Raw genomic sequence first — 25,718 nt, 5'->3', positions numbered from 1 at the left:
ACAGACTATGTTCTCCAGCTGGCTGGAGTGTTCCCTAAATGAGAGTTAGATCAAGGTGGCTAGGAGTGCTCATATTTTCTGTATCTTTATTGAATTTGGCTATCCATTGCTGAGAGAGAGGGTTAGAATCTCCTATGCTTGTGGGGTTTTTCCTTTTTTTCTCAGACAGGGTCTCACTCTGTTGCTCTGGCTACAGTGCCGTGGTGTCGTCGTAGTTCACAGCAACCTCAAACTCCTGGGATCGAGTGATCCTCCTGCGTCAGCCTCCTGAGTAGCTGGGACTACAGGTGTGCGCCATGATGCCCAGCTAATTTTTCTATTTTTGGTAGAGATGGGGGTCTCGCTCTTAGGCTGGTCTTGAATTCCTGACCTCAAGCGATCTTCCCCTCTCGGCCTCCCAGGGTGCTGGGATTACAGGCATGAGCCACAGTGCCTGGCCTAAATCTGTCATCTTTGGTTTTGTCTATCCTGAAGCTTTATTACTAGGCACATACTCCTTTGTCTTCTAAATAGACCTTTTATCAGGACTACGGTCTATCTCTGGTAATACTGTCGTCTAATGCTCACTGAGCCACTCCAGGCTGCTCGTGTTCACTGGTCACCTGGAATTTTTCCCCAGCCACTTCCTTTGCATTCATCTGTGTCTCTGTCATACACTATTGTAGTACATGTGGTTAGGTCTTGTTTTTCTTATCCATTTGACGGTTTCTGCTCCTTACTAATATGGTTGGATTTTAAGGTTACCATTCTACTGTTTGTCCCTCTTCCCCATTTTTCCTTTTCTTTCTTGCCTTTTTTTGGGCTAAAAACATCGTTAGAGTTCAGTTTTAACTTACCTACTGGCTTTTTAGATACACCTTTTTTATGTCCCCCCCCCCCCAGTGGTTACTTCTCATGTTCTTATGTTCTTAGAGTTAGTATTGTACCACTGTGTGCACTTGTGAAAATTTCTTAACTTCTCTGAACCCTCAGTTCATTCATAAAAGAAGAATAACCCACGGGACTTACCTCCTGGGTTGACTACGGGAGGAGATGATTCACATGAAGCAGGGAGCACTGCCCAGAGCAGAACAAGCGGGCTAGACCTGTTTGCCCCGTCACTAAGTAGTGCTGTTACCATTCCTCCCTGCTTGGTTGGGATTACCATTAGTGTTTGATTTCCTGAGCCCACAGGGGACCCTCCCCTCACGTGATGTCCTGTGTTTCTACCTGTTACGGATCATCTGTTCCTCTAAATGGCTTTCAGTGAATGACACCTGATGTCTCACCAGGGCACCCCTCCGCTTCCCTTCCCCTGCCCAGGCCTGGCCATCCTGTGCCCACTCTCCGGGCTGCTCCTGTACCAGCTGACCGGTCGGTCCCAGCCCTGCCTGCTCCCCACCACAGACAAAGCCTGGCATTGTGTCCGGCATTACAGGGTCTGTTGTCCTCTGCAACAGCCCGCAGGGCTCCCTGCTCCCTGAAGATGTGCCCTGCCTGCGTGGCAGGGCACTCGCGTCTCTGCCCCGCCCTCTGCCAGGCAGGGGAGCTTCTCGCATCTGTGCTCCATCCTGTCCTCTCTCCAGGTCAAACTGTTTTCCTGGGGTGCATCCTGTATCCTTCTGTTTCCCCTCCTTTCCTTGCTTGCACTGATAGCCTCAGCCACCCGTGGGGACACAGACCTCCAATAACTTCATCTTTTCACGTTCAGCCGGAGTGCCAGCGTCAGCCCTACCCTGAGACAACCTGCAGTTACTTTAAATGGTTTTCGGGAAATGAGATTCTAGAGTCTTGAAGTGGGGATGGGTAATACTAGGGAGTCTGGATGGACTGGAGGCAGGAGGAATGGGGCAAACCCCAGAAGGCACTGGAAACAGCTCTAGGAATGCAGAAAGAATCTAAGTGAACTTGGATCCCTGCACAGGATGATTTATTTATTTATTTATTTATTTTTGACGGGGCCTTGCTGTGTCACCCAGACTGGAGTGCAGTGGTGTCATCACAGTTCACTGCAACCTCAAACTCAAGTGGCTTCAAGTGATCCTCCTGCTTTGGTCTCCTAAAGCGATGGAATTACAGCGTGAGCCGTGGCGCCTGCCCTGCACGGGATGACTTCAGATTGTCAAGTCAGTAACAGGTAGAAGGAAACATGTGGTTCCTGTCTGAGCAGGTTTTGCTGATAGCAGTCGAAATAAGGCCTATAAATCGGCAGAAGTTCATCTCTCGGGCTTCTCTTCCTAAGTGGGGTTTCTGATTCTGGGCAGCTCTCCCCAAATTCTCTACCTGGTTAGCACCAAGCTCATCTACTTCATAAAAATCAGCTGATGATACTCTTTGCCTAAAGCCCTACCATGGCTGCTCATTGTTCTCACCTGCTCCCAGATTCATCACCAGCCTGTTCTCTCCTGGGTTTTGTATCTGCTCCTGGCATACACACCGCTAAGATGTGAAGGCCCTGTGAACAGGACCCTTGTCATGATCTTGTTGACCATGTCCCCGGCAGCCTGAGATGCCTGTTCTGTTGCTGGTGTTCAGGGTGTCTCGATGAATGAACGTCCCACGTCTGCCATTAGCGTCAACAGCCATGGTCAGGACCTCTCATGGGGTTTTATGTTCCCATTACTCGCCAGTAACTTAAATTCTTGAGTACCCATCGCTGGGTTCTGTCATGTGAGTCCTGACTCTTATAGGTGTTTTGGTTTGCTATATTTTAACATTCTGACAGTTGTTATAGAACTGAGACCTAGAAAGGTTCTCCATTCAAATGGGTTTCATGAATGCCTTGTGGGCGTGCGAGGTAGAAGGGCAGGCTTTCCACAGGGGCAGGAGAGAAGATCTGAGATGAGACGGCCACTAATGCTGAGCTGAGGGCTGGAGAATGGGGCAGAGGGGGCAGTCCCAGCTGTCCCACTGGCTGCTGCTCAGTGGGATGAGTTTGTGGGAATTTTTTCAAAACACAGAGCACGGACTGAAGTCCGGACCCTGTCAAGTGGAGACCAGGTACCAGGAGTCCACTCTTAACTCTGGCTAGTAGGACAATCAGGTGGGCAGTTGGGCCAAGAAAAATTGTAGCCAAACAAGGCCTCACGGTGGCACAGGCCCTGACTGCCCAGGCCAGCTGCCTGGCAGGGGCAGGGCTCTGTCCGTCACACAGCTGAAGAGGATGTGGGTGCACTGTGGCCAACGGTGGCAAAGGTGGCACGGGGAGACAGCAGGGGTTGCTCGGACCAAACCTCCATCTGCCTCCCACAAAACCCCCCACCCGAGGACCCCTGGATCTTGCTTCTGCATCTTCACAAGCTTTGTGCCTCCTGCCTGGATGCCCTCACCTCATTCCCCACTTACTGGTCCATGGATTCACCAATAGTAGATTGGTGCTGGGTAGATTCATCCACACCAGCTTTATACCAAGTAGATGAGTCCCAACTCCAGATTTATAAAGGCATAAGCCAACATGAATACATTTAAAATGCTTTAGCACTTCGGTGATGAAAAGATACCTATGGAAATAAGTCTCCAAAAACTGAAGTATCAGCGGAATAAGGACAGGTCATACGGCGAAGCACAGTGAACTTGGACTTGCAGTCAGACAGGAAGGGGTCTGAACTCGGAAATGCCCCTGCCCGCTGGGTTGCTGTGGAAACAGCATTGCCCGTCTCGGCCTGCTGCCTCCCAGGCTCGTGCAAGGGTTAAATGCAATACTGTTAAATCTTGAGATACGCCCAGGCTATCTCATCTAAAACCACTTTGGTTTATGAGGATTACAAGGTACTGTTTTTTTTTTTTTTTTTTTTTTTTTGAGACAGAGTCTCACTTTGTTGCCCGGGCTAGAGTGAGTGCCGTGGCGTCAGTCTAGCTCACAGCAACCTCAAACTCCTGGGCTTAAGTGATCCTACTGCCTCAGCCTCCCGAGTAGCTGGGACTACAGGCATGCGCCACCACGCCCGGCTAATTTTTTGTATATATATATTTTAGTTGTCCATATAATTTCTTTCTATTTTTAGTAGAGACGGGGTCTCGCTCTTGCTCAGGCTGGTCTCGAACTCCTGACCTCGAGCGATCCACCCGCCTCGGCCTCCCAGAGTGCTAGGATTACAGGCGTGAGCCACCACGCCCGGCCTATTTTTTAAAAAAAATTGAGCTCTGATCTGGATTTTTAGGGCCTTAGGAGCACACAGTTCATGAAAGAGTTAAGTCTTAAAGTAACCTTTGTAGTTGTAGAGTTGGGTGTTTTCTCAACATACTTGTAATGCGCTAGTTTATAGTAACTTTGGCACTCCTTGCGTTGCTTCCATTAGTTTTGTGTCTTTACTATTTTTTGTGTGAAAGGTCACATCATGTGAACAGTGAATGTCAAGTGTGCTCCGATAGCAAGTCTCAAGCTGCTGCCGTGACAGAGCCGGAGGACCGTACACAACCCTTTCATAGCATGAGTTAAAAGAACTTGCCAAGGTCATGCTGTTGACTGACGTTAATTATTTAACTGTTCGTTTTAATGGGTTTATGGTGATTTAGGATAAATGGGCGTTAGTTTAGGAACTAAGGAGTACATACCAATCTCTCCGTTAGAATTAATGCTCATTATATATTCTATCTAGGAGAATTCATCCTAAACTCGGGTACGAACTACACTTAGTTCTAAGGCAGGAGAGTGTAGATGAAGAGCACGTAGCAGACCACACAGCACAAAGTTTTCTGTAAAATGTTTAATGATTGATTTTGTACTGCCTTCTTTTAAATATGTATTGGAAAAATACTTCAAAATGTAGAACTCACCGTTATGCCTCTACTCTATTTCAAACTGTATCAAATTAGAAGTAAAAGTCCTTATCAAGTCACCACCCCAGAGGCAACCGCTGTATGGCTTGCCGCAGATTCTTCCTGGTTTTGGCCTGAGTTTGTAACATACCTCTACATCTATGCGTACAAACACATCTCCTGTAAAAGTAAAATTGTGCTATACATGGTGTTCTGCAACCTTCTCTTGTATTTTCAAAATTAAGCCTGCAGAAAAGTGGAAAGTATATAATGAATACCACATACGCTTCACCTAAGATTTGCCAGTTGTTAGTATACTGCCACAATTTCCTCCCTCCCACTCTCACCTTTCTCTCGATAGGTGTGTGCATATTCATTTGTCCCTTGGTACCCACGGGAGACTGGTTCTGTGACCCCCCTGCAGATTCCAACACCTGAGGATGCGCAAGTCTCTCCCATAAAATGATGCAGTATTTGCATGTAACCTATGCGTATCCTTGTGTAAACTTTAAGTCATTTCTAAATGACACCTAATAGAACATAAATACTACATGAACTGTTACATCGTTTAGGGAATAACGATGAGAAAAAAGTCTGTTCAGTATAGACACACCCATTCATTTTTTCTGAGTATTTCCAACCCAAAGTTGGTTGAATCTGCAAATGTGGAACCCACGGATACGAAGGGCCTGTGTGTGTGGTGTATGTGTATACACACATCCTTTTACAACTGGTTAAACTTTATCAAACATTTTTCCAGGTCAGTACAGTTAGTCTAACCACGTTCACTCCCAGGAGCTCTACGGTAACCACCACATGCAGTGAACCATAAGGTGCTCAAATGTTCTAGTGACCCGTGGGCAAGGGTCAAGAGGGAGCCCCAGGTGCCCGCACTTTGTTAGTAGGTCTGAAGAGGGAGCCCCAGGGCTCTGGGTGCTCTTGGCCACACGCTTACCTCTCCTTCCCCCAACACTTCGGCTTCTCCACCATTTTCTGCAAGACTCTCAGGTCTGGTTTCATTAACACCTTTACTCTCATTTGTTCAATCACGAGATGCCCAGGATTTCTGGGTCATCCCCTGATTGGCCCCGTTCCAAACGTCCTCTGCTCTATGTTCCTTTCTGATTCCATCTCTCACTTCTCCTCTCACTTTGGAAAACTTCCTCTGCGCCCTCTGAACTCACTGTCAGTTATCAGCAAAACTGTCCTCAATGACCATTCCTTATGCTCGCCTCCTTTAACTGGGAGCTGGATCTCTCTTGAGGACCGCCTCACTTAGAGCCCTCTGTGTGGCTGTTTTCTCCCCTATATACCACCCTTACCGCTAGGCCTGGGGTGGGAAGATGTCCTACTCGCTGCTTCTAGACCATTCTCCTTCCATCCTCTCCAAAATCCCTCAGGCCATCAGACCATACCACCCACTGCCTCTCCTTAATGTAGTCATCTTAGATTCCTGGGTCATTATCCCTTGAAGACTTCAGTTGCCACTCATTCTCTAATGCCACCATCTGAATTTTTGATAGTGTTAATATCCATGTGGATGATTCTTTTGCTACTTGGCTTTTCAGTCATCCTTGATCTCCACTTTTCCAATGATCTTGTCCTCCCTCTTTCAGCCACTGACTCTTACAGACAAATCAATCTTGTCATTACTAGTAATAACAACCTGCTCATAATCTGTCTCAAGCATCTCATACTCGAGCACATTCTCTCACCTCTAGTACCCTAATAATCCTACCCCACAGAAATGTACAGTCTCTAGACCATACCTCTTTTTTATACTCCCTTACCCTCAAGTTCTTTTTTTATAAAATTTATGTCTTTAACTTTCAAAAATCAATTCCCGAAGTATGTATTTATTGTATGTAACATGGTGTTCTGAAGTATGTATACACTGTAGAATGGCTAAATCAAGCTAACTTGTTACATATTGTATCACATACTAATACTGTATTGAGATCACTAAAAATCTCAGCAATTTTCAAGAATACAGCACATTGTTATTAGCTGTAGTCAGCATGTTGTACAACACACCTCTTAAATTTATTCCTTCTATCAAACTGAAGTTGTGTATCCTTTGATCAACATCTCTTTAATCCCCTCCCCCAGCCCGAGTCCCGGTAATCACCATCCTACTCTCTGCTTCTATGAGTTCAGTTTTAGATTCTACATGTATGTGAGATCATGTGGTATTTGTCTTTCTATGCCTGGCTTATTTCACTTAACACTATGTCCTCCAGGTTCATCCATGTTGTTGCAAATAATAGAATTTCCTTCTTTTAAAAGGCTAAATAGTATTCCATTTTGTGTATAGATCACATTTTTTGTATCCATTCATCTGATAAACACTTAGGTTCACTCCGTATCTTCGCTATTATGAATATTGCTGCAGTGAACACAGGAGTGCAGACATTTCTTTGATAGCTTTTTGAGGAATGTCCATACTATTTTTCATAATGATTGTACTAATTTATATTCCCACCAACAGTGTACAGGGGTTCCTTTTTCTCTATGTTCCTGCCAACACTTGGCATTTGCCTTTTTGCTAATAGCCATTCTAGCAGGTGTGATATCTCATTGTGGTTTTAATGTGTATTTCCCTGATGATTAGTGATGTTGGACATTTGTATGCTGTCATTTCAGAAATGTCTACAAGGTCCTTTGCCCGTTTTTAAATTGGGTTATTTGTTTTCTTGCTATTGACTTGAGTTCGTTATATATTTTGGATATTAACCCCTTATCAGATGTATGATTTGAAGGTATTTTCTTCCATTCCAAAGGTTGCCTCTTCATTCTGTTGTTTCCTTTGCTGTGCAGAAGCTCTTTGGTTTGATGTAATCTCATCTGCCTATTTTTGCTGTTGTTGCCTGTGTTTTTGAGGCCATATCCAAAAACTATTGACCATTCCAATGTCATGGAGCTTTTCCCCTATGCTTGCATCTAGTAGTTTTAAAGTTTCAGGTCTTACGTTTAAATCTTTTATCTACTTTATTATTGTATTGGTTTGAGATAACAGTCTAACTTCATTATTTTGCATGTGGATAACCATTCTTCCCAATACCATTTATTAAAGAGACTGTTCTTTGCCCATTGTGTGTTCTTGGCACCTTTGTCAAAAATCAGTTGGCTCTAAATGTGTAGATTTATTTCTAGGTTCTCTATTCTGTTTCATTGGTCTATGTGTCTCTATTTATGCCAGTACCATGCTGTTTTGATTATTATAGCTTTGTAGTATTTCTGAAGTCAGGTAATGTGATGCCTCCAGCTTTGTTCTTTTTGCTCAAGATTGCTTTGGCTATTTGGTGGTTCTATACAAATTTAAGGATTGTCTTTTGTTTCTGTGAAAAATGTCATTGGAATTTTGACAGGGATTGCATTGAATCTTATACATTGCTTTTTGGATATCATGGACATTTTAACAATGTTCCTTCAATCCATGAACACAGGATGGCTTTCCATTTATTTGCCATCTTCAATTCTTTTTATCAATGTTTTATAGTTTTAGGTATACAGATCTTTCACCTCCTTGGTTAAATTTACTCCTGAGTTGTTAATTTTTTTTTTTTTTTGTAGCTATTGTAAATGGGATTGTTTTTTCCTTTTTAGATGGTTCGTTATTAGTATTAATTTAATGCTACTTTTTTCTTTAATTTCTTTCTATTTTTTTTTTTAGTAGAGACAGGGTCTTGCTTTTGCTCAGGCTGGTCTCGAACTCCTGAGCTCAAATGATCTGCCCGCCTTGGCCTCCCAGAGTGCTAGGATTACAGGCATGAGCCACCTCGCCTGGCCTACTACTGACTTTTGTATGTTAATTTTGCATCCTGCACTTTAACAAGGTTTGTTTAGTCTAAGTTTTTTGGTGGAGTTTTTAGGATTTTCTATATATAATATCATGTCATCTGCAAACAGAACAATTTAACTTCTTCCTTTCAAATTTGGATGACTCTTATTTCCTTCTCCTGCCTAACTGCTCTAGCTAGGACTTCTAGAACTATGTTGAATATAAGTGGTGAGAGTGGGCAACCTTGTCTTCCTCCTGATCTTAGACAAAAAGGTTTCAACTCTTCACCATTATGTTGTACGTTTGTAATATAGGGACTTTACTGTGTTGAGGTACATTTCTTCTATATTTATTTTGTTTAGAGTTTTTATTATGAAATGATGTTGAATTTTGTCAAATGCTTTTTCTGTATCAAGGTAATCACATGGTTTTTGCCCTTCATTCTGTTAATGTGGCATACTGCATTTATAGATTTGTGTATGTTCAAGCATCCTTGCATTTCTGGGATAAAGCCCATTTGATTATGGTGGATGATCCTTTTAATGTGCTATTGGATTTGATTTGCTGCTATTTTGTTGAGGATTTCCGCGTCTATGTTCATCAGGGATATTAGCTTATAATTTTTTCTTTTTTCTTTCTCTCTCTTTTTTTAAAGACAGGGTCTCACTCTGTCACCCAGACTGGAGTGTGGTAGCATGATCATAGCTCACTATAGCCTCAAGCTCTCAGGCTCAGGTGATCCTCCTGTCTCAACCTCCTGAGTAGCTGTGACTATAGGTGCACACCACCACACCTGGCTAACTTTTTTATTTTTTATAGAGATATGGGGTATTGCTATGTTGCCCAGGCTGGTCTCAAACTCATGGCCTCAAGCAATCCTCCTGCCTCAGCCTCGAAAGCACTGGAATTAGAGGCATGAGCCACTGTACCTGGCCACGAGCGTGTTGTTTAAGTTCTACATATTTGTGGACTTCCCAAAATTCCTCGTTACTGATTTGTTTCATACCATTTTGACTGGAAAAGACACTTGGTATAATCACGATCTTCTTAAATTTGTTAAGACTTAATTTGTGGCCTAACATACATCCCGTCCCAGAGAATGTTCTGTGTGTACTTGAGAAGAAGATGTGTAATGCTGCTGTTGGATGGAATGTTCTGTATATGTCAGGCCCATTTGGTCTAAATTGTAGTTTATGTCCAGTATCTCCTTATTGATTTTCTGTTTGGATATCTGTCCATTGCTGACAGTGGGGTACTGAAGTCTTCTACTGTCCTTACAGTATATCTCTCCCTTCAGATCTATTAATATTTGCTTTATACATTTAGGTGGTATGATATTAGGTGCACATACATTCACAGTTATTATATCCTCTTGATTGACAGCTTTGTCGTCATATAATGATATTCATTGTTTTACAGTTCTTGTCTTAAATTCTATTTTAGCTAAGCATAGCAACCCCTGCTTTTTCAGTTTCTATTTCCATCCTTTCACTTTGTCTATGTGTCCCTAAAGGTGAAGTGAGTCTCTTCTACGTACTAAATAGTCGTCTTTCTTTTTTTTATCCATTCAGCCACTCTGTCTTTTGATTGGAGAATTTAATCCATTTATGCTCAAGGTAATTATTGATAAGTAAGGACTCACTACTGCCATTTTGTTAACTATTTTCTGGTTTTCTATAGCTCCTTTGTTCCTCCTCTCTTGCTATATTCTTTTGTGATTAGGTGATTTTCTTTAGTGGCAGGCTTTGATTCCTTTTTATCTTTTGTGTACGTACTACAGGTTTTTGTTTTCTGGTTACCACGAGACTTACATAAATATGCTATAGTTATAACTGGCTATTTTAAGCTGATAACTTTGGTTGTATATCAAAACTACACTTTAATCCCACCCCTCTCCCAATTTTGTTTTTGATGTTACACTTTACATCTTTTTATATTGTGTATCCCTTAGCAAATTATTATAGCTATTATTTTTAGTTTTGTCTTTTCACACTAAAGATATAATTGATTTACGTACTACCATTACAGTATTAGAATATTCTGATTTTGACTGTGAACTTTTACCAATGAGTTTCATGTTTTCATGTTACTATGATCCTTTTCTTAGAGCTTCAAATCCCTTTAGCATTTCTTGAGAGAACAGGTCTAGTGGTGATGAACTCCCTCAGCTTTTGTTTGTCTGGGAAAGTTCTTATCTCTCTTTTATTTCTGGACAGCTATGCAGGATACAGTATTCTTGGCTGGCAGTTTTCTTTTTTTTCCTTCAGTACTTTGCATATATCATCCCATTATTTTCCTAACCTGTAAAATTTCTGTTGAGAAATCCACTGCTAGCCTTATTAATACTCCTTTATATGTTTTTTTTGTGTGTGTGTGTCTTGCTGCTTTGAGGACCCTCTCTTTCACAGTTCAATTACATGTAGTCTTGGTTTTAATTGAATCTGAATGGAGACACTTCATTTTCCTGCACCTGGATATTTACATCTTTTCCCAGATTTGGAAAGTTTTCTGCTTTATTTCTTTAAGCTTTCTACTCCTTTGTTTCTTTCTCCTTCTTGAACTTCTATGACTCAAACATTTGATCTTTTGATGCTATCCCCCAAATCCCTCAAGCTTTCTCCTTTCCTTTTTTATTCCTCTGACTGTATATTTTCAAAAAACTTGTCTTTGAGTTCCGATTCTTTCTTCCGGTTGATCAGTTCTGCAACTGATGTTCTCTATTGCATTTTTCATTTCATTCATTGTATATTTTTCTACTCCAGGATTTGTTTTTATAATTTCAATCTCTATTAAATTTCTCACTTTGGCTCAAGCACAGTGGCTCTCATCTGTAACCCCAGTGCTCTTGGAGGCCAAGATAGGAGGAATGCTTGAGGCTAGAAGTCCAAGACCTGCCTGGGCAACATAGTGAGACCGTCTCTACAAAAAATAAGAAAAATTAGCTGGGCTTGGTGGTGCGGGCCTATAGTCCAAGCTACTTAGGAGGCTGAGGCAGGAGGATCACTTGAGCTCAGGAGTTGGAGGCTGCAGTGAGCTATGACTATGGCACTGCACTCCGGTTTGGATGACAGAGAAAGACCCTATATCTAAAAATAATACTTTCTCATTTTGGTCATTTATGTTACTGAATTCAGTGCATTGCTTCTCTGTATTTGCTTGCAGTTCACTGAGCTTCCTTAAAATAATTATTTTGAATTATTTGTCAAGCAGATCATAAATGTCCTGAATTTCTTTCCTAAATATCTTTAGGGTCAATTACTGGTGCTTTATTTTTTTCCTTTGATGGGATCATATTCCCCTGATTGTTCTTGATCCTTGTGGATGTGTGTTGGTGTCTGGGCATTTGGAGAAGGTAGGGACTTATTCCAGGCATTGCAGACTGACTTTGTGTGTGGAAGCTCTTCAGCCAGTCCAGGGATTCTAGGCAGGCCATCTGGTCTGGTCCACAGGTGGGCTTGTTGCTGGTGTCCTCTGGCAGGCTGATCTGCTGTCTGGGTCAGCAGGTGGGCAGGCCCGGTACTTGGGTCTGTGTAATTGGGCCTAGAGCTTGTGGACTTGGTCCTTGAAGGGAAGCCTGGAGCCTGGGTCCATAGGGGCTGATATGAAGCCTGGGTGCACAAAGGCTGACACAGTGCTGGATGGGGGTCTTGGGGTGGTGCCCAGTGAGCCAGGGCAGGCTGGAGGCTGGTCCCAGCACTGTGTCAACTCTTGTGGAGCTGGCGGGGGCAAGGGCTGGGGCTCGCTATGCCTGAGGCCAAGGGTGCTGACCTGGCTGTGGGCTAATCTGGAACCTGGGGCACTCCTGGAGCCTGTGTCTACAGGTCTGGGACCCAATTCTGTGGGGCCTGGACTGATGGTTGGGTGAGCCTGGAGCCACTGAAGTTGGCTGGAAGACTAAGTCTCCTATGCAGGACTGAAGCATGGCCTGTGGGATCCAGCATGGTGATGGGGTGGGCCTGAAAGTTCAGCTGGTAGCTACTGGCCTTGAGTTTAGGTGGTGGAGGCCTGCCCCGTGCTGAGTTTTACTGTGGTGGACTGCTATTAGGGTCTGAGGCAAAGTCTGGTGTTCACTTCCCCCTTATGCCCCAAGTGGAGACTGTATCTCTATACACACTGTGATGCCTGGGGTTGGGGAAGGCTTGATGCGAGTAACATAATACTGTCCTTCGATGTGTCTTTTATTTCTGTAACTGTAAACTCTCACCTGGTTCCCTTAGCTTTTACAAACGTTGTTTCCATGCATGGATAGTTGTTCAAATCGATGTTTCTGCAGGGAGGTAAGCACTGGGAAGTCTTATTTTGCTATCTTCCTGATGTCAGTCCCTCTGATTTCCCTCAAGTTTTGCCTCTTCTCCTAACCAGCTTAAATCCCATCATTCATTATAGTTACTCTTTACACCTATCAATCCAGGCTAAATCCAATTCTGCTTAAGGTGGAGCAAAACAAAACCCTGATGACTGATACATTAAACTCATGACCACTGACCTCAAGTGGGCCTTTAGTGCACCCATACTACCTTTCCATTACTTCTTTTACTCCCTCCTATCCCCCAAACCTCTCACACCACTTCCCCATCCTCACCTTCAGCTGATAACCTTGTTTCCAGTTTAATAGTGCAAATAAAAGCAACCAGATGAGAACATTCAGAAGCTCTAATGTTATTTCTGCCCATACTTTGCCTTCTTCCTTGGTTGATGCTCCAAAGTCTGATCTTTTCATAGCATACTGGATCCCAATTTCCTCTTACCTGCTCAGACTCTGCTCTAGTCCATTCTCCTCATATTTTCCTGTGGTAGTTTTTCTTTCTACTGGTCATTTCTGTGAATTTGTAAGTACATCTTAGAATTTCTAACATCTTAAACACCAAAATCCTCTTGAGCCTACATCTCTTCAGCTACCCATCCATTTCTCTGTTGAGACAATTCTCCATAGCTTTCTCATGTTTGTCTGTCTTACAAGTATAGACACCGATGCCAGTTCTAGATAGTTCCAAACTATCTTTTCACAATGTCTGAAGCATGAACAGCCCTAGAAGACAGTTCTCTCTCCAGAGCAGGCAGCAGGTTTAGCATCCACCATAATAAAGATAATTCGTTCCTTCCAGGCAAAGGTTGGGAAGGTTTGCTCCCAGCCCATTGTAAGATTCAGGTTTCCTAAACCCAGAGCTCCTCTTCTGTAACACAACTCACTGCATGTGCAGGCATCACGCGGCCCCTACAGTGTCATCCTGTGGGAATTGGCACAAGAAAATCATGATACTCTGGTTACTGATATTGCTATGAGTAATAAATACCACCAATATTTTCCCAAGTCAATACAATGTGTCCTCTGCTAGGATCCATGACATTGTGGCAGGTTAACTTGTTAGCCTGCAAGTAGGGCAAAATCTCAGACCCTTCAGTCTTTGACACTTTGCCCCTTATCTACACTTTCTATTTCCAATTTGATCTTGAATCCTTCTAGATTTTCCCTGACCATTCCTTTGAAACTATTATCAAAATGACCTCACTGATGGTTAATCTCGGTGCATACCCTTCTCTACCTTACTAGCATTTAATACTGTGATTACTCCCTCTACTTGAAAATACTTTTTCACTTGGCTCTGGGATAATACCCTTTCCTGGTTTTTCATCCTAACCCTGGGTGTTCCTTCTCAGTCCCCTTTTCTGGTTCCTCCTCATCCCCTCTGAACACTGGGATGAGTGTTCAGGACTCCATCCTTGAAATTCTTCTTTATGCTCTTTTTCTAGGTAATCTCATCTATCTTATGGTTTAAACTACTGTCCGTGCAGTAACTCTCCAATTAATATTTCCTCTGAAATTGGGTTTTACAGAGTCATCCTACCTCTAAAGGCTTAAGGGACATGACAGAAAATAGCTGCTACTCAAGATGACTATAATAGGGGAAGTAGGGTCCTTCTGGGAAAGCCTCATTTCAGTTGGAGCAGCAAGGTTCAGAGGTTGAGATGATGGATTTGCTGATTGTGCTGTTTGCCCTTTGGGTCCACTCTCCATCCTTCTCTGCCCTGCTTTATGCCAGGAACACAGCATCCTCTGGGCTTCTGGTCTGTGTCAGTCAATGGAGGCATCTGCAGGAGACTGAGCAGCAAAGAGATGAGGCTTCTCCCCTCCCTGCTTTGGATCTGTCTCTCACAGTAGCTGCATCTTTCTAGGGCTTCAACATGCACTTAGAAGACCCTCTTCCAAGATTTTTGGCTCTCACTGGGCTCCTGGAACACAGTTTTCTACTTTTATCACTTCAGCCTTAGGGAGACAACAGCTTCCTAGCGCTGCTGGTCTATGGATCATCCTTTGTTTGTTCCCTTAACCCTTCCCTCATTTCTGTAAGTAGTCCTTTCATATGAAGAATATGGGACTAATTCAGTTTCCTGCTGGAATCTTCACTAATACAGCAATTGGGTTCCAGAAGTTAAAAATGGAAGGAATTCTATTCTCCAAGCCCATAAAAATCATATGCAAGTATACACATATACAAGATGTTTGAATCTTTATTTTATAAAAATTGCCATACACATACATACATCTTCTCTCTTTCCTTTTGCTTTCCTCATCTGACCTGGAGGAGTTTGCTCCCACACATTCTTTTCAATGGAATACCATTCAGCCATGGTATGTTTTTACAATTTCTTCAACCATTCCCTTACTGATGGTTTTTTTCCTCCTTTTTCTTGTTTTGAGGTCCTTACCAAAAAATACTACAATATACATTGATAAACATATAATCTTAACTTCTGGCACTTTATTTTTTTTCTTAGGGATAGATTCCCAGGAGACTCCTGGGTTGAAGAGTATAGATACTAACGTTAAAACACTGAGTCACAATGTTTTCCAGGGAGGCTGTCACAATTTCCATTTCCAACAGCAGCATACAAAATTAACTTTTTCCCCTGCTGCTTTTGTTGTTAGTAGGTAAGATGACAACTTACAAAAACAAACTTACTGGGCTACAGATGTTATGGTAAATTTGTTGGGCAATTCATTCACATTCACATAGTCACAGCACAACAGTGATCTTTAAAACAACGAGTAAAAGAATAAAAGGCCAGTTTTGGTTGCCATTTATAATTCTAATGCATGATTGACAGGGAAAGGCTGAACTTGTGAATTTGAGCCTAAAATGGCATTACTTTGAGCTATGCAAAAATAATTTGTTTACTTTAATCATCAAACAATATATGGAGAGACCACTGTAAAGTCTAACTTATACAGTGTGAACATGGAAAGGAAAGGTAGTAACTTACACTAAGTTAGGTTCCAAAAGGAAATGTTTTAGGTTGACAATAGTGAAACTCAAGAATGTAGATATGCTTCCGCTAAACAACAGAATACTGCAAAAGTTCATTTCCAAATATGGAAAATCTTTTTTTTTTTTTGAGACAGAGTCTCACTCTGTTGCCCAGGCTAGAGTGAGTGCCGTGGCATTAGCCTAGCTCACAGCAACCTCAAACTCCTGAGCTCAAGCGATCCTTCTGTCTCAGCCTCCCGAGTAGCTGGGACTACAGGCATGCACCACCATGCCCGGCTAATTTTTTCTATATATATTTTTAGCTGTCCATATAATTTCTTTCTATTTTTAGTAGAGATGGGGTCTCGCTCTTGCTCAGGCTGGTCTCGAACTCCTGAGCTCAAACGATCCGCCCACCTCGGCCTCCCAGAGTGCTAGGATTACAGGCGTTAGCCACCGCGCCCGGCCTCCAAATATGGAAAATCTTAAGCATGAAAAACAGTTCTTGACAGTCTCTTAAAATAAATTATTTTTCCTGTAACATTTTTGAGCTATATAAGCATCCTATCATTTTTTTTGCAAGACAATTCATAAAATATTAAGAGAAACACAAATAAAAACAGGTAGTTCCTGGGTTACACAGTATTTTGGTTATAGACATGCATTTGTATGTAAATATCCTGCTGAAAAATAACAAGAGCATGACGAATGGGGATATTGTCTTTACATGGTAAATCCTTATTCTGTGGGCATACTGAGTAGTACAGCCCACATCTGCTTTCTCTCTCTCGATCACCTCTTAAGTATCTCACACTTGCATATTTATGTAAATAGTGCTTCTAGAAAATCTTCAGCACACCAGAAGCAAGTAAAACTTCAACAGTGTCTTCTGTTTAGTGAAGAGGGAGCTCAGTAACATGGTCATACCAACATATATATGCCAGCAAGCAGTAGGAAAAGACATAGGCTACATGCTACTTTAAAATCTGTTACATATTTCATTTGGAATGCATACTGGATTGTAGAGGTACTGAAAAACACATGTGATGTTCAGTATGGAAAATTGTTTGATATGTCCTAATTATCACAGAGGACAAGAATTTCAAACTCCCAGTGATTATGCTAAATTCACATGTACAGATCTAAAACACGCAATTTGTGTTCTGTGGCATGCTTGCACATAACCACTGAATTCTTAGGAAACTGTGTCTCCTTTATGCTGCTGCTTAGAATATTCAATTCATTCAAGATTTTAAAAAGCTCATTGTAATACAGCTGAGTATGTCTATTTACAATTGGATACATTCTCATATGTATTGTTTAGCTAGGTATCATATGTAACTTCCAGTATAATGTTCTTATGGGATCCTATTTTTTATACATTTGAGTTGAGATTATATCTCAGTGTGAATTCCTATGTTCCTTCAATACCTTCATAAGGTTTCTCCCTGGTTGGAAGGGTTCTGGTGGGAGGGTTTTCCACAGTACAACCTAGGTGCATGCAGTCTCAGGGTTTATCCCCTATGTGAACTCTCTGGTGGACACTGAGTCGGGACTTTCTGCTGAAGGCCTTCCCACATTCAGAACACTCATACGGTTTCTCACCCGTATGGATTCGCAAATGTAATCTAAGAGTTGACCTCTGGCTGAAAGTTTTGCCACATTCAGTACATTCGTAGGGTTTCTCTCCTGTATGAGTTCTCATGTGTATGATGAGTTGTGAGTTCTGGATAAAGGATTTTCCACATTCGCTGCACTCATAGCGCTTCTCCCCTGTGTGAATTTTCTGATGTATTATGAGGTTTGATTTCTTGAAGAAGGTTTTTGCACACTCATTACACTCATAAGGTCGTTCTCCTGTATGAATTCTCTGGTGTGTAGTGAGTTCAAACTTCTGGGCAAATGTCTTTCCACACTCGCTGCATTCATAGGGCTTCTTCTCCATATGTGCTCTCTGGTGTACAATGAGGTTTGACTGGTGAGTGAAAGCTTTTCCACATTCAGGACATTCAAAAGGTTTCTCCCCAGTATGAATTCTCTGATGTTTGATGAGGTTTGCCTTATGGGAGAAGGTTTTCTTACATACATTACATTCATATGGTTTTTCTCCAGTATGTATTCTCTTATGACTAATAAGGAGTGACTTAAAGGAGAAGGCTTTGTCACAGTAATTACAAATAAATGGCTGAACCAAATTTTTAATTTTCTGATGTTTAAAAATGGCTTCTTTATGGCTGAAGGCTGTTCCACTTTTATTATATTCAGAGTATTCTACTTCAGGGTGGGTTTTCTCTTGCTTAACATAGAGGAATGCTTTTCCAAATCCATTACAGTCATCAGCTTTCCTTCTTGCATAGTTCCTATTACTATTATGTAAGTCTGAGTTATATTTCAAAGTTTTTTCATATAAGTCATATTTATAGGGTACTTGTCTTAAAGAAACAAAGTCTGTATTCAGATTAAGTGTTTTTTCAAAGATATTACCTCTTTCCTCAATTGGAGTTTGGTTCTTAAGGATTACAAATTGCCTCGCATGCTCCTGTGGGTTTCTGGGGTCCCTTTCCATCTGGTCATCAGCCTTCCACACTTCTAGGATAAAAAACAATGAAATGTACCCTGTTAATACCGTCACTATTATAGAATAGGAAGTCTTCACAAATGTTCTATCATAGGGCTGATTCTTTAGTTTGGGACCTAGTCTCCCAGTATTAAAAGATAGCCAGTGCAAATTTTTCCTCTTAAACTTTCAAAGAAAAAGACAAATATAAAAGTGTGCAGGCAAAAAAAAGCAGAAACCCAAATGGATACAAGTAGCATTGCCAAATGACAAAACGACCTTAAAAAGTAGGTAGAGAAAGTGAAAAACAAAAGGCAGCAAAAAGAACACAAATGATGGGGGAAGGTTGGCAATTCCAGGGATGAAGGAGATTCCTAGTGTCCTCAAGGACACTGAACAGGCCGGGCGTGGTGGCTCACGCCTGTAATCCTAGCACTCTGGGAGGCCGAGGCGGGTGGATTGCTCGAGGTCAGGAGTTCGAGACCAGCCTGAGCAAGAGTGAGACCCCATCTCTACTAAAAATAGAAAGAAATTATATGGACAACTAAAATATATATATACAAAAAATTAGCCGGGCATGGTGGCGCATGCCTGTAGTCCCAGCTACTCGGGAGGCTGAGGCGGTAGGATCGCTTAAGCCCAGGAGTTTGAGGTTGCTGTGAGCTAGACTGACACCACGGCACTCACTCTAGCCCGGGCAACAGAGTGAGACTCTGTCTCAAAAAAAAAAAGACACTGAACAGTTAGCACAGAGACCAAGAAAATAAGTAGATGAGGCTGTTAAGGGGAAACACCTAGGGAGATCTGAGTTTAGCAGCCAACACTCTGTAGTTTACTGTGGCAGACTCAGCATTAGTCTACATTCTTCTAGGCTCTTTCCCCTTGTTTCTACTCTGCTCATTCATACCAAAAATTTCCTAAAAGCTGCATTTCTCACAGGTTTGCAGAGACAACCTCACTGCAGAGCCCCAAATCTCTAAAGTTAAGACTCTCTTCCAAATGGATGGCAAGATACCCCCAGGAACTCATATTCTATGGAAATACAAAACAAATCTAAGATCTTTACAACAGAATCACTCACTACTGCTGCTGGTTTTACAGCTTTCTTTTCTATTGAAGTTGTTAGGAGAGTGAACATGTTTTCACCATCATTCTTTCCTTTTCTTTCTTTCTTTTTTTTTTTTTTTTTTTTTTAAACACACAGGGTCCTGCTTTGTCACCCAGGCCGGAGAGCAGTGAGCAGTGCACGATCACAGCTCACTGCAACCTCCGAACTCCTGGGCTCAAGCTACTGTCCAACTTCAGCCTCCCAAGTAGGCTACTTTCCTTTCTTTAATACTTAAGTTCGTTTTATTTGAATGGATCTTAAGGATCAAGTTACCCAGCTTCAATATATAGGCCTTTAATAACTTTGACTTTCAACTTAGTTACTACTCATTCTTGAGTTTTGTGATCTTGCTGCCATTTTGTGCATGACATTGTCTTTTTTTTTTTTTTTTTTTTTTTTTAGAGTGTCTTGCTGTTGCCCAGACCTAGAGTGCAGTGGTGTCAGCCTAGCTCACAGTAACCTCAAACTTCTGGGCTCAAGGGATCCTCCTGCCTCAGCCTCCTGAGTATCTGGAACTACAGGCATGCACCACCATGCAAATCATTTTTTAAATTTTTAGTAGAGACAAGGTCTTACTCTTGCCAAGGCTGGTCTTGAACTCCTGAGCTCAAGCCATCCTCCCACCTCAGCCTCCCAGAATGCCAGGATTACAGGCGTGACCCACCATGCCTGGCCAGAAGATAGGTTTTTCAAAACAAGAGTGACCTTGTTGGCCAAGCGTGGTGGCTCACGCCTGTAATCCTAGCACTCTGGGAGGCTGAGGCGGGAGGATCGCTTGAGGTCAGGAGTTCAAGACCAGTCTGAGCAAGAGCAAGACCCCATCTCTACTAAAACTAAAAAGAAATTAGCCAGACAACTAACAATAGAAAAAATTAGCTGGGCGTGGTGGCACATGCCTGTAGTCCCAGCCACTTGGGAGGCTGAGGCAGGAGGATTGCTTGAGCCCAGGAATGTGAAGTTGTTTTGAGTTGGGCTGATGCCACGGCACTCTAGCCCAGGCAACAGAGCAAGACTCTGTCTCCAAAAAAAAAAAAAAAAAAAAAAAAAAAACCACCCTTATCTTCCTTAAGACCACTACACTGTGAACTAACATAAAATCTTAAGCCTCCCAGCCAAGTGAATGGACACCCTCTTGGCCAAGGGGATCCCAGAAATACCCTAAAGCCAAGTTGCTGGCCCTGAGAAGGGAGGTCAGACATGCCTCCTCATGTCTCCCTCCCTTCTTGGAAATACCCTTTGTAACTCATTAACAGGCCTGAGGCTATACAAGACAAAGCTTCAACCACACCTACAGGTGTATGTCTGGTGACTTGCCTCTGATTAACAGACTTCTGTATCTTAAAACATTCTAAGGCTTTAGAGAAAGCTTCATTTCTTTGACCAATTACAAATCAGAATCTTTAAACCCATCTATAACCTGTAATTCCCCGCTTTGAGATGTCCCGCCTTTTCTGCCCAAACCACTGTATGCCTTCCATGTATTGATTTATGACTTTATGTGTAATTCCTGTCTCCCTGAAACACATAAAACCAAACTCTAACCCCAAACCATGGCGAGACCACTTGGTCAAGGCTTCTTGGGTATGACTCTTGGGCCATGGTCACACATACTCAGCTCAGAATAGACATCTTTATTTTACAGAGTTCTGTTTCTTTTCCATTGACAAGATGGCATCCAACATGGGGCTTAGAAGACTCAGGGCCTCCCGAACGAGTAGCCTGAACTCGGCACCAGGTACCAGCACGGACTCCCTTGGGCCCCTGTTCTTGGTTGATGATCCTGGTTTATTCTAAGGTGTTGGTTCTTTTCCTATGAATTTGTTGTTTGGGATCAACAAATTAATTTTGATTTGGAAGTACATTCTAAAAGGTCTTCTCTATTGCCTCTTCCTCCCAAAATTAATCTCAATTGGCTTTTCTGCACATTTGTAAAAGAGGAAACCAAACTGTCCTGTTTGTAGATAAACGAGAGACTGAGTTTCTCGCCTCTGAAGAGAAAGGGCAGTTTACTCTTCCTTGCTGAAAGGTGTGACTGGGGACCTAAGTGGGCGTGTCTGGGGTGACTCCCTGAGGAGTGAAGTGGCCTACTGGGAACTCCTCAACAAATTAATTAAAAGGAGGCTGGTCCAGGGAACACATGTAAGAGCTGATCACTCAGTGTTGTGAGCCCTCTCAGAGTTAGCAGACCCCCGAAGAGAGAAACTGAGACACAGAAGAGGATGCAAACACTAAATCCCACCCAAAATTGGCGTACTCTAGTGCACTACACTAAACCCTAGACTACAGTTCGGTTGCTTCTTTTAAAGAAAAATTGGAAACAAATCCTCTAAAAATGAGGAAAGATGAGGAGAACAACCTCCTTCAGGCATCTCAGTTGGTTTATAATGCCTCTACTTGTAAATATTTTCATAAATAGAAAGGTTCAAAGGCATGCCAGGTTTTCTAGGACTAGCTGGTTATGGCTAATTCTTGTGTATAAGTTTTAACTGAAGGGCAAATTACATCAAGGAAAATTCAGAGCTCAAATGTTTGACCTGCCACTATAAAGTTAAAACGTTGAGTCTCTTAAGCTTTCTATTTTCTTTTCTGTCTACTCTGAATATGCTAACTTTTCCTACTGATGTTGAGATAAATTCACTGTTTATGGTATTACTGCTTGAAGGCTATTCCAAGATCTTGCAGCCAGTTCTAGCTAAAATGTAAAAATTGAAAACTCATGTTAAACTGAAGAAAAAAGGCTAAGTGAGGTTTTCCTTTTAAATTAAACTGCCATGGAAATTATTTTACCCAAAAGTTTGATCCACAGGTGTTATTAGATTATCAGGGCAAGTGAGGTTTACCCATCTGAACAAGTTCCAGTTTTGTCGGAAGCAATTTGGATCCAGTCATCTTTCATAAACTGGTGAGTTTATATTACTATTTCATGGCTAGAGTTCTGAGGTAAAAGCTACTGGAACTTTGTGTGCAGGTGAGTGTATGTTTAGATATGTTTCATGTGTGTACATGTATTATGTTTGTGACTACATGGTTCTAAACTGGCTTATAAATAAGGGCACTCATAAGTTAATTAAGCAAATCCAAATGCTTTTCTAGTTGACATGAATTTAGTAATCTTTGGTAAATAAGCTGGTTATTAAAAAAGAAAAACATATTACTGGTAAAGTATGAATAAAAATGTTTTCAAATTGTCAGCATACATTTTTTGCCTGGGTTTCACTGGACATTTTTATGTTCTTAAGGTGTCAGGGTTTGACACAAAGGTTATAAAACTATAGTTATATAGTTATAACCCAGCCTAAGACAAACTGCTATGTGTTTGTATGATTTTTGGTAAGTAAGGCAAATTTAATATTATTGGACTACTGATGATAGCTAAATCTCCTGAGTTATCAATAAAAATACCCACGTGTTTAAGGTTCTTTAATGAGGTAAAAATGTAGAAAAGCTTGAACAAAAAAATGAGATTTAGTAAATTAGAATATAAAACATCAAGTAAACAGGAGCATAAAAACAGAAACTTATGGTCAAAGGTTTATAAAGGTATTTTGGTTTTGGTCTTTTAATCCTAGTTGCAGATGCAGTTTCTTCCACTGATTTCAATGTCTATGGAAAGGTACAGACAAAATGTGTTTCTGACTCTTTCTATCATCTAATACTAACAGCACTGTTAGGGATTCAAAGCTGTCTTAGAAATTGTAGTTACAAGAGCTTAAATTGGAAGCTTTAGTTTTCCCTTTGGTCTTGCCCGCTCGTGATCTGTCCTACTCTTTACAAGCTAGCTGGTTGTGTGTGTACATTGTATTGCCATAGCAAAGTATTTGCAGGGGAGGCGGGGATCCCTAAGTTGTTGATTTTTGTATAGTAATTTATTTTAAGATAAACAAAATGGTTATTAGAATCTGAAGAGAATCTCAAAGCAGTCTTACTCTTTGGAAAAATTACATGTACTCAAGTTTACACTCAAATTGGAAAATGTTTTGAGACTACTTACCTTGTTTTTAGAATAGCTTAATCTTAATCCTCATGTAAAAAAAAAAAAATGCTACAACTTTGTGTCATTATTTGAGGTGCTAAGCATTGGTCCTGAAGGTTTTTTCCAGTCTACAGTCAGGTGACATCACATTGATGGGGCTCAAAAAACTATTCTCAAATAGCCTCAGAAGCAAAGGTTCCTGGTCTTCCTGCTTCTCCATTCCATTCTTCCCCGAGGCTAGCCATAGAAATCAGAACCCCTTTACCCCAAGGCAGGTTACAAAGCCAGAACTGCTTTTTCTGAAAGCCAGCCATAAAACCTAAAATTATTCTATGTCAAAACTGGTCATGAAGTAATTACCTGACCTACTTTGTCTTCCTGTAAAAACCTGGTTCCAGAAAGGGCCCTGCCCCATACCCAGAAGGAAGGAAAGCACACTCAGAGAAGTCAAACGCGATCTAGAAAGAAAGGCCTTGCTGGGTTCTACTACTCAGCCTGTTAGCATTAGATCATACCCTTTTTGTCCAATCAAATTTCTACAGAACTGTCCATACTTTGTTGAACCCCTAAGCATAAAAACGTACAATTTTCCCTGTATCTTTGAGTGTTCATTCTGAAGGCTCCCACGTATAAGTTTGTAATTTAACTCCTATTAATCTGCCTCACATCAGTTATTTTTCAGCAAACCTTTAGGGTGACAGAGGACTTTGCTTTCTACAGTTTGGCCCAACTTTGGGGAGGGTGGGCGGGGAGGCAGAGATTTTGATCCCTATAATGTCAACAGATTTTATGTTGGGATGATGGTGTTTTGGAAGGATCTAATTAGTTAACACCCTTAAACAGGATATATTCTAAAACTTCTATATTTATAAAACTTAGAAAAGATGTCACATTGTTCAAAATAGCAACTCTTACTAAAATACGTATGTTTGTTTTCTTGGTAGAATTTTTTGAGTTTAAAAGCAGTAATCAAAACTATTTTGATACCTAGTCTGTGTTCTGTATCTAATTTACAGGGTATAAAAATGGTTAAAAGAATATTAACTTAAAAATAACTGGATTCTAAACTAAGATAAATAAATTAGGCAAATATAAATGGGATAAATGAAATTTTCATATACTTTAGAATCAGAGTTTTGTTATAGTAAATAAAAGACACTCAAATGGTTGGTTCATTTCCAGTTAACAGAAAAGTTATAAGAAAATGTTTTCTAAAAAAATTGGTTCTCATCTATAAAATACTGATATATAATAGACAAAGCATGATTTCCTGCTTCTTATTTTTTGTAACTTAAAATTTTAGTGAAAACCTAAGAATTCTAGTCAATACATGTGATTCTATATATAAAGTATATCAAAGAATAAGATGTTTTTCATAAGAAAAATTATAAAAGAGGCATGAAATGTTATTAAAAAATTACATATATAATTTTGTCTAATTCAGAAGTTACTTAAAGGTTGATTCAAAATATAGATTTAGGAAGAAACGAAAGGAAGTAATAAAAGATATTTTAAAAGGCTATGATAATAAAAATATGTTTTGGGTAAACATAAAGGAGAATGTTGTATGAGAAAAGATCTTATATGGTAAATTTGTGTCCTAAAATAACTGGTTATTTCAGAAAATTTTTTTAAAAATTTTGGCTAAAACACAGTTTTCTTAAAAGATATTTACTCTTAATGAAATTATATGACATTACTTTTTTTAATTAAAAAAATTCTCAGATTTATATCTTAAAAGCTCAACTTCCTCTACATATGACTGACTTCAGCTTTTTTTCCCCCCTTTAAAAAAGCTGAGATGATAACGCTCACCTTCACTTTCTGTCAGCTCCTGTAAATTTTTCCCTTCTGGTTTGGAGTCTGTTGTTATGGCCTGACCTTAGAATATCTTAAAGGTTTAAGAAAACAATGTTTTGGCCGGGCGCGGTGGCTCACGCCTGTAATCCTAGCACTCTGAGAGGCCGAGGTGGGTGGATCGTTTGAGCTCAGGAGTTCGAGACCAGCCTGAGCAAGAGCGAGACCCCATCTCTACTAAAAATAGAAAGAAATTATATGGACAGCTAAAAATATATATAGAAAAAATTAGCCGGGCATGGTGGTGCATGCCTGTAGTCCCAGCTACTCGGGAGGCTGAGGCAGGAGGATCCCTTGAGCTCAGGAGTTTGAGGTTGCTGTGAGCTAGGCTGACGCCACGGCACTTACTCTAGCCTGGACAACAGAGTGAGACTCTGTCTCAAAAAAATAAAAAAATAAAAAAAAATAAAAAAAATAAATAAAAAAGAAAACAATGTTTCCCTCCAATATAGCTTAAC

At 41.1% G+C, this 25,718-nt stretch overlaps 1 protein-coding gene across 4 annotated transcripts in view; it reads right to left on the bottom strand.

The window, feature by feature from the left end:
• Positions 1 to 16,252: 16,252 nt before the first annotated feature.
• ZFP1 (ZFP1 zinc finger protein) overlaps positions 16,253 to 25,718 on the bottom strand; it is a 28,788-nt gene continuing 19,322 nt past the window's right edge. For 3 of the 4 annotated variants that reach the window (XM_069456352.1, XM_069456354.1, XM_069456353.1), the window contains one exon: positions 16,253 to 18,354. In XM_069456352.1, the coding sequence (XP_069312453.1) occupies positions 17,273 to 18,354 (1,082 nt within the window). In that variant the 3' untranslated portion in view covers positions 16,253 to 17,272. The remainder of the gene's footprint in view (positions 18,355 to 25,718) is intronic. The other variant, XM_069456355.1, reaches the window with a different exon arrangement.

This window comes from Eulemur rufifrons, chromosome 23, assembly GCF_041146395.1.
Source record: "Eulemur rufifrons isolate Redbay chromosome 23, OSU_ERuf_1, whole genome shotgun sequence".
NCBI classification, from domain to species: Eukaryota; Metazoa; Chordata; class Mammalia; order Primates; family Lemuridae; genus Eulemur; species Eulemur rufifrons.
The sequence above is the reverse complement of the archived record's forward strand: the minus strand, read 5'-3'. Positions and strand labels throughout refer to the sequence as shown.